The 10,000-nt window shown below is 37.6% G+C and overlaps 1 protein-coding gene and 1 pseudogene across 1 annotated transcript in view; both read left to right on the top strand.

Moving 5' to 3' along the window:
• The window catches only part of LOC138044657 (uncharacterized), a 2,132-nt pseudogene extending 1,486 nt beyond the window's left edge, over positions 1-646 (top strand).
• Positions 1-10,000, top strand: part of LOC138045013 (ATP-dependent DNA/RNA helicase DHX36-like) — a 71,352-nt gene that overhangs the window by 41,641 nt on the left and 19,711 nt on the right. Inside the window, 8 exon segments of the mRNA XM_068891370.1 lie at positions 1,924-1,998; positions 3,553-3,648; positions 3,777-3,856; positions 4,339-4,413; positions 5,227-5,328; positions 5,637-5,701; positions 6,271-6,352; positions 6,908-7,078. Of these exon segments, the coding sequence (XP_068747471.1) occupies positions 1,924-1,998; positions 3,553-3,648; positions 3,777-3,856; positions 4,339-4,413; positions 5,227-5,328; positions 5,637-5,701; positions 6,271-6,352; positions 6,908-7,078 (746 nt within the window).

Raw genomic sequence — 10,000 nt, 5'->3', positions numbered from 1 at the left:
TTTACAGCCTTCAAATTGATACTGTTGTCAAAGAAATGAAGTCCAGCGACTGCAGGCCAATACCTATCCTTCAAAAGCACTCGAAGTTTAAATCTATCTTGAAAGAACACAGAAGGATTTCAAGATGATTATATTTCACTTGCTTTGGCCTATCACATTGCAGACTTGATTGTTTTTAGCGTTGTATACTTCAGCTCGTCATTTGGTGCTACCTATCAGTTATGGTATTATGTTAGTGGTGTAATTTTTGATCTTGTAAGCATATTGTTGTTGAGCTGTTTCTTCCCACTAGTGTCGCAGCTGGTGTGCATTGCCTAGTCATTCAGGACCCATGTCAAAATGGTCCCAGCTACACAAGGCACCCATGTCAACAGATCTAGGAACTGAAGATATACGGCTCTTTCACTACATTGCTTGGTGTGAAACAGAAATGGGTCTGAAGATTTTAGGCATTCGCATCACTGTAGAGCTGGCAATGAAGATATTCATGACCATTGTTACAGCCACTACATCATTTGTGGCTTTTGTTGTACCTCGTCTAAAATAACAGGGAAGATATCTGTTTACAAATATTGCTTTTGTTATTCAAATGTGCCAACCACAGAAAAAAAAGACCCTTTTGTTTCGACAGCCAATGAGGCTCTGGTTGGCACAGTAATGGCAATAGGTGATGTCAAGGATATCTTCCCTATTCAGGCTTGTGGCAGTATTTAAGAAGGTTAATTTTTGTATCAGCCAGGGCAAAGTATAAAGACAAAATAATATAAAGATTTAGGCATTTTTGTTCTGTGCAGCCTTGTGAAAGAAACTGGTGCCTTTCCCAGTGAAATCAGATCAATAAACCCTCAGATAGAGTTCAAAGGTGTGATAGTTGCTTACCTTTGGAAGCAAAGTATAACCTGTATAGTAGGAGCATCTGTTGTTCCCACTTGGTGTCCCTTGTTTTCTTACTACAAGAGTACTCTTGCTAGTTTTCCTTTCTCTTGATCCATCTTAAAGAAAAAGATTGATTCCCCCAAACTTGTTTTTTTCTGGGTCTGCCTAATGTGCGAGCCAGCGAGCCATGCAAATTTTGCATTTAAGTCTAAGCACCCATTTCAAATAGCACTGATAAACTGTTATTAAGTCTTTAATAGCACCCATTTTAAAACGGTTAGCTTTCAATAACTGTGTGATTCGCATGCTGACTCGCAGTCATGGCTCGCATGGCTTGCAGCCATGACTCGCAGGGCTTGCTTCTTGGCTCGCATGGCTCGCAGCCATGGCTCGCATGGCTTGCTTCTTGGCTCACATGGCTCGCAGTCATGGCTCGCAGCCATGACTCGCATGGCTCGCTGGCTCGCACATTAGTAAAACTCTTTTTTTCTCATCTTCATCGTGACTGATCCTACCTTTTTTTGCATGCAGTGTTATCTTCAAGATTCCTTACCAATACTAAATCTGGTGACTGTATGCTGATATATATGCAATAACTGAAAAGTTAAACACTCAAAGGGAACAGACAAAGTTCCATGTTGTTTTCTTGAAACTCCCAAGGGATTGAAATGGTCTGACCTTAGACAGAGTAAAATCTTTAAGTGCAGCCGTTGGGATGGAAAAACGTGCTGAAAAGGAAAACATATTTGAATCTGGGTTGATCTCTTGTGATTTTGTGATAAGATTAATTTATTTGGAGCCAGACTGTGCGTGGGCAGTGACACTAAAATAGTGGAAATACAAATCACTTGATGAGAATTTTTAAAGAAGGACATCAAGAGGTCTCCTTTGCACTGTTCCTTGTTTTTGCATTCAACCTTCAAAAATTATTTTAGAAATATTTATCAGCATAATTTAGAGTTGTTTCACCAAATGATAAAGGAACATGCAATTTATTAAAATGTTTTTTTGCCAATCAAATAAATGTTGTGTATTTCATTTTTTTAGGAATTACTTCAACTCATCAACTCTGAGCAGGTGTTAGTCATTAGTGGAGAAACAGGCTGTGGAAAAACAACTCAGGTCTCTGTTATGTCTAAATGTGATATTGTCTCCCCACAAACAGTTACTGGTATCATGTGAAATACATTGAAAATTTAAATCAAATATCTACATTTTAAAACCAGATTGCCATGAATTGTTATTATTAAGTCATTCTATCACCTTTAATACATCACATAACCTTAACCACCAGGCAGGTAATTTTTTTCAAGTTATTATTCTTTACATGAGGCTGGTTGTGTAGCTCAAACTGGGAGCCCAAGTGGTTTGATGTTGTCTGTAATGTTACATACCTCCCTCACATACTGTAAAGCAAATATCACCACTGAGACAATAAGAACTACTGGTATAAAGCTTGCCAATATGAAAATGCATCAACCAAAAGGAAGTGTATTTAAGGTAGATTATTTAACCTCAGGGGGTCAGACAGGAGGACAAACCATGGAAGCACAAGACTTAAACAAAATGTGAAAGTTCCAAAGCTGAGCTGAATACATTACCACTGTCTAACCTATATATATACAAAAGACTATCTTAATGCCCCAGATACATGTGCATTTCATTCCAACAGGAGAATAATATATTATTAACATTCATTCTCACTGTTACTACTATTTAGTTCCACTGAATGTAAACACATAGTTTGTAACTTGAAAGTTATGTTAAATGGCAACATTATGGGAAAGGAAAGGAAAGGAACTTCATTTTAAGTGTCTAGTTGTTCTAGTGCTGGAGCACTAATTGGAGACACTGTAAACTGAATTAACAATTAACGCAAATCAAGTCAAATAAAATAACATGTAACATGTAAAATGATAAAAGTATATTTCTTTGGCTAATTCTTGTTCTTGCATGTTGATGAAATTTCATCCAATTTCACATTTGCTTTATACTTGGGAAGAAGGGTGCCAGAGGTTTTTTTCTGTGTCGATTCCCGAGTGATCCAGGTTCAGTTCTGCAGGTCTAAAACACAAGTCACATTCCACAGGTCACTTGTTGCAGGTCATTGTCTCGTCTTTTTTAAAGTTAGGGTCTAAAAATAGACTTGGGAAGATAATTCTTAGTGCTCTAATTACTAAATAGCCTACAAATATTCAAAATTTAGAAAGGTGGGAGCAGGGCTGTCAAGTTTTGAGATATCACCATTTACTTCACATACAGAGTACCACACATGATATCAGGAATACTGACAGAGGGTTTTAGTTATGCACAATCACATTTATATAGTTTTTATCTGAAGCGAATCACCTTTAATTGACATTCCAGTCATTCTTTAATTTGAACATTTGCATGGTTATCACTCCTGAATCACTTATGTCTTACACACCTATGATAGAATTATGGTAACATAAACAGTTGCTCGCAATATCAGAGCATACATCTTACTTAAATTTGTTAAGTGTTCAATCAAATTATTGACACTCGTTCACACTCCGGCAGTTGGTCCTGTTAGGAATTGAACGTGCATCCTTGTGACCACTGTCTACTTTGTTTACTTTGCCCTTCCATTGTGCTACAGGAGAAGCATGGAGTCTGTATTTCTCAAATATAGTTTTTCTACCTTTCATGAAACAGGTTGCTCAGTTTATTTTGGATGATGCAATTGATCAAGGCCATGGATCATCTTGTCGAGTTATCTGCACACAACCTAGAAGAATAAGTGCAATTTCAGTAAGTATATTCTTGCGTAGTTTATTTCATCAATAGTATTATTGATAATATTATATTAATAAGTTCACTTTAGTAATTCTTGCTCACAGAAAGATTTATTGACTTTCTATAATTGTCTAAATCATTAGGTCGCGGAGAGAGTTGCTGCTGAGCGAGATGAAAGCTGTGGTGGAAACAGCAGTGTTGGCTTTCAGATTAGATTAGAAAGGTTTGTATTTACAAGAAACTGAAGGAGCCATGCATTGCCCTTTAACTCTTTCACCCCTGAGGGGCTCTCCATTGACGAGTAAAATCGTCTGGCGTTAGACAGAGTAAAATCTATAAGTGTCACTCTTAGGAGGGAAAGGGTTTTAATCATATTCTGAAGCACTTAAGTAAAAGCTATTTGAAAATTTGTTGTAAAACCTGTTTATGTTTCATCAAAAAAAGAATGCAAAATCTCTCAATGGAGGCCTTTATTCTGTCCAGTAACACAGCTGGTAACACTGAGATGGGAACTTAAGTTGTTTTTATTCATCTGTTGATGTTTAAAACAATCGCCCCATTCAGGTTCTTAATTAACTCTTTTCTGTAGCTTCTTGTTCACAAGTAGCTTTTATTATTATTTTTCACCTGTGTGGTCATGAGTTTAGTTTTCTACTTAAGCCATGAGTGGTTGAACTTATTTATGCATAACTTGTTCATTTGTAGCAAGTTGCCGCGAGAACAAGCATCAATTTTGTACTGTACAACAGGCATCCTGCTTAGATGGCTTGTCTCTGATCCGTGAGTAATATAATGAAAACTTCATTACATGTATCTATTGAACCCTTTGTTAGCTTAAAGCTTCAGAAGGCAGTATGTAGCAAAACATTACAAGCCAGTTTTTTATCCCACCAATGCACTTCTTGTACTTTTGTCAGAAGCTCTGGCTATGTTGAGATTGGGCAAGAGTGTCTTTAGCAATAAAGTCTGAAAAGAAGAAGAAAGCAACTTTTAATAATTTAAGAATGACTTTGTTAAGTCTGTATGTTGCTCCTAATGTTAGCAGAAAAATCTCTTTCCCCTTAGTTAATTAATAACAGCTACGGTCAAGTACAAGGGGAGCACTTTAGGTGATAAGTAATCTGTGGAAATCCATGATTCCAAGTGTTAGCCCTTGTTTGGAATGACAGGTCCACATATTTCACAAAGAGGAAGAGTCCTAACTAGGATGGGAATTGAGACCATGAAACCTCCTCTTTTATTATGGCTTTTGTAGATAATTTTTAAGAGATGCACAGCATAATGCTGTTTAAAAGGCAGTCTTCACCTTATTTATTATAATATTTTAATGTCTTGTTTCTATTCTTTAACCCATTGACGAGTAAAATCGTCTGGTGTTAGACAGAGTAAAATATCAAGTCTGGCCAGGTTAGGCATCAAAGGGTTAATTACTGGAAGGAAACCTATAAACAATTGGTTTATAGGTTTATAGCAAGGCAGTTGAATTAGTCGATCTGAGTGTGAATGCAACACTATGCAGTACACTGATTACATTCATCACTGTAAATCTGATTTTTATGAAGTACTCATTTTATTGTCATCTTTTTCTTCAAGATTTCTTTTGGGAACTAGTCACATCATTCTTGATGAGATTCATGAAAGAGATGTTTTATCGGATTTTCTGCTTATCATTGTCAGAGATCTTTTGCCAAAAAGGTAAGAATTTTAAATGCAACCATATTATGGCTTCAAAGAAACTTTTTTTAATCCTGACATGGTAGAATTTTTTCCCCCAATACTATGACCCTATCTAATCATGAAGAACAATAAATTATGAAATAATTTTTTTTTATCCAGCCATTTCTGCACCATAACAACAGGCAAATGACAAATTATAATACATAAATGTTATGATTGCTGCTATTAATACATTAATGGTATTGCCCTGTCCGTGGCCAAAATATTTTCATTGATAATGTGCATTCTAGGCATAGGCAGACTAAATTTGTTTCTTTGCATTTTAGGCCGGATTTGAAACTTATCCTGATGAGTGCCACTTTGAATTCAGAGATGTTCTCATCTTACTTTGGTATAATATATTAATCTTGCTTGATGTTTTTTAAAGTCCCCAAACTTTTCCAGGAAATAAAAGTTATTACATTAAAAGTAATAAACAAAAATTTTTATTTTAGCCAGAGAATTGTCCATTCCCTGATGCCTAATGAACACCCAAGGTTCACAATGAAGAAATATTAGTGCTTCTTTCCTTCCCCACTTTATCTTCAACCAATTATGTCTGCTTTGTAGTGTTCCAGTTTCTTATTTGTTTGCACTGAAAATCCATCGAAATCTCACAAGTTTCTGACTCAAGCACTTCAAGGTGGATTTATAGTTGTACCACTCCCTCCCTAGTCTCTTTGCAGCATGATCTTTCAGGATGTCACACAATTGCATGACATCCCTAAAGACAGCTGTGAAGTAGACTACTTCCTCCCAAGATCCAAACCCATTCATAATGATTATCATTAATATTATTATCGATCATTAAATGTGACCCAAAATCTTTGCACATTGAGTAGAATTCTTGTTATTGCTATTGCTATAATAAATTATTATTGTCCAATTTGGATTTTTGGATTTGGTATGTTTCCTCTCAAGGGAATTGCAAAATGGCTCATATTCCTGGCTTTACCTATCCTGTGCAAGAATTTTATCTTGAAGAAATCATTGAAAAAACAGGGTAAGGAACACATGAGAACATAGAATTCTGTTTACGTGTCGTTTGGAGATATAAGTTATGATATTGTTAAGATAATAATAACTCAAGTGAAGCTATGATCTTCGCAGTTATGAACGCAATTTTTACAATTGCGTAGAGAAGCCTGAAAAATTCAGGACTTCAACGGGGTTTGAACCCGTGACCTCGCGAGGTCACGGGTTCAAACCCCGTTGAAGTCCTGAATTTTTCAGGCTTCTCTACGCAATTGTAAAAATTGCGTTCATAACTGCGAAGATCATAGCTTCGCTTGATTTGAATACAGCAGTCCATATATGATTCATTTCATATACCATTTCATCATAATAATATCTGTTCTAAATTCTCACTCAAAGGTTATGGAGACGTTGGCAGTTTACAAAACCAAATCACACGAAATTAATGTAGAACAAAAATTGAAAGTTCTTTTTTTTTTTTTTTTGGGGGGGGGGGGGGGAGGGAAGAGGTTTGTCCTCTCAGCAGTGCACAAAGCCTGCCCCGAATGGATTACGGCAAAGATGCTCTCTTCTTTTATCCTAGTTATCATGTTGATCAAGACAGAAAGCTAGGGATACGAAGACATCAACCAAAATGGAAACAGTATAGAGACAGAGGGACAAAATGCTTTGTGAAAGATGGGGGCAATGCAGAGAGCCAAGAGGACGATAAGGAGATGATGTGGAAAAACTATTTAGATACCATCCGACATAAGTAAGGAGTGAAGTTATAGTAATCTTTAAAAAAATAATTTTAGTTTTCCAAAGTTTGTCAATAAAATATCTAAATTACTGATTACAAAATTGCTATTTCATTGACAATATTATTAATATTAAGAGTGCCTTGTTACTCGGGATACCTGTGAGGTATAGGGTGTCTAGAAAACTAAGACCTAAGACCTAAGACCAAAACTAAGACCTAGTTTCTAGGGGGAGTTTCTAGGTCTTAGTTTTCTAGACACCCAAAATCTGGGTCTTAGTTTTCTAGGTCTTAGGTCTTAGTTTTCTAGACACCCCTGAGGTACACCGAGTTATAAAATGGGTAGATATCGGGAAGTGCAGAAAAATGCACAATAGAATTGCGTGCAAGGATTTCAATTGGCCAAGTCCAAGCATTACGTTATTTGGAACAATACAAGACACCTCCCTCTACTGACGTTGATGTATTATTCGCGATTGCGGCAAATCTGTTCAAGTTAAACTGGTGATATATTGTGTACATAATTGCGTATGGTCTGTATGGCGAATCGCTTTTTGCCTGGGACATCGGCTCGAAAGACCTCGAAATGCATACGGAAGCACACTGAAAGATGATTGATGAGCGTCAGTTTCGAAATGAGTCGGTCCGCGATATTCAGAGAAAAATACCAAGAAAACTGAAATGTGCATATGAACAAGGAAGTACAAATGACAGCAATGACTAGCTCCGTGAGCAGGCAAGATGAACCAAATCGGGCGCTGTGATTGGCTACCCGAGCGTGCAAGATGCAACAAGCCACCCTGCTAGCAGAGCCTTTCTTTTGCTTGCTTGATTTTGGCGTTCTCGAGAAAGGCTCTGCATGAATCGAGTAAGATCTTTATTGAATATGCGCTGCATATTGCTGGTTTTCACTCACGTGATCAACAGCCATGTTTTTCAACGAAAACAAAAGGAAGCGTTTGCATAATAATAGAGTTATTAGAGTTGTTAGGAGGATTTGGTCGGGGCACCAACATGGCCGCCTTTTCTTTGTTTTGGGCACCAACATGGCGGTCGTGACGTCATGTGAAAACCGAGAATTGCCAGGATACAGTCTCGAACCCAAGCCTAATATGCCACATCTCGCCGCCATCTTGGTTTTTCATGGTACAGCGGGCTCAATTATAACCATCGGTTTTGTCACTAAACGGACGCTCGCACTGGAAAAACCGGTTTGACGAGAGAAAACAAGATTGACTAGTCCAGAAGTTCGGGCTGCGGCGGCTTCAAAGAGTTGACGCGATTCGGGCAGAGCCTCATTTTCTCCTCCTCAGTAAAGAAAAAGACAAAAGGAGGCTCTGCTCGCAGGGTGGCAACAAGCTTGCACGCTCGGGATTTCTCGCTTAGTCCCGCAAGATCAAAGATCATTTTTTGGTGTTTTATTCCATATAATAAATCCTTTATTGACGAAGCTTCTTTGGTGAAGATGGCTGGACATTGGCCTCGTTCTTTTTTTGCGTGTTTATGAAGCTCGCGTAAACACGCAAAAAAGGAACTTGGCCAGTATCCAGCCATCTTGACCGAAGAAGTCAATAACCCATATAAACAAAACTTAATTTATCCACGGAATCCAAATTCACAACTAAGTGTTTTCCCACTGTTAAAGTATAAAATGGACTTCAAGATTTCACTAACTACATTTCAATTAATTTCAATCTAGTTAACTAAATCAGTCTTTACAAATGAATAAAAGTTATTTAAGGTAGTGGCCTCCTTAGCCTCGCGAGACAGATTATGCCATGCAACAGCACCCCTGTATCGGAAGCTGTTTTTAAGGGCTTTGGTGTTTGGCCTTGGAATGAATAGATTATGTTTAGAAGTTCTCAGATTGTGGCTATGAATGGTGTTAGTATTGGCAAATTTTTCGGCTAAATACAAAGTCACTTGGGTGGTGTTGGTTTTAAACATGAAGGTCTTCAGTTGTTTATCACTTCTGTCTGCGAGGCTACAAAGACCAGTTGAGTTCCTGGAGTATCTGAGCAGATCGAACTTCCTAGCTGGCCCCAGTTATAATACGAGCAGCTCTAATTTGTAATTTCTCAAGTTTGTCACTTAAACCATTACCAGTACTTCCCCAGACGAAATTGCAGTAGTCAAGGTGGGGCAGGGCCAGTGCTTTAATTATGAGAATTGATTGAGGATATGTTGATTTGAGTCTTCTAAGAGCTGCCAGTACTTTAGTAATCTTTTGAGTGACCTCAGAAATATGATGACCTCATGATAATGTTTCATCTACGTTTACTCGTAAGCATTTATAGGTTTGAACTCTTTCTGTTGAATGGCCATCAAAAGAAATGTCAGGTTCACCAGGTATTAAAGATACGGCTTTGTGCCGAGTCCCAGTAAACAAACATTTGGTCTTTACTGCATTTAAACTTAATCGATTTGCATCGAGCTTCTGTTTTCGATGATGAAGGTTAGATGTTAGGGATTTAAACGAATCCTCAGGGTTTTTAGATGCTTAGGTTAGATTGATATCGTCAGCGTACATTCTCACGTCTGAGAGAAGATTTCAGTTTGGTAAGTCATTTATATATAATAAACTGAATAGTAGCGGTCCGAGGATTGAACCCTGTGGAACCCCGCACCGTATGTGACTGGTTTCAGATTTATAATTACCCATCGACTGTGACCTGTGTTCTATCAGACAAATAATTTTTAAAGAGATTTTATGAAGCACACCTAAACCCATAAAACTGTAATTTCGATTAGCGGATCTCGTGATCAGTGGTATCAAATGCCTTTTTTTAAGATCGATGATTGTCAAGTCATGGTCAATATTTAAGTACCAGTTGTCTGTCATGTCGATAAGGGCTGAGAGGGTCAAGTACAAGGGGCCTAAAACCGGATTGAAATTTAGATAGCAGATTGTTATCATCTAAGAATGTACATACCTCA

Source organism: Montipora capricornis, chromosome 4, assembly GCF_036669925.1.
Source record: "Montipora capricornis isolate CH-2021 chromosome 4, ASM3666992v2, whole genome shotgun sequence".
Lineage (NCBI taxonomy): Eukaryota > Metazoa > Cnidaria > Anthozoa > Scleractinia > Acroporidae > Montipora > Montipora capricornis.
This window is presented reverse-complemented; position numbering and strand designations above follow the sequence as displayed.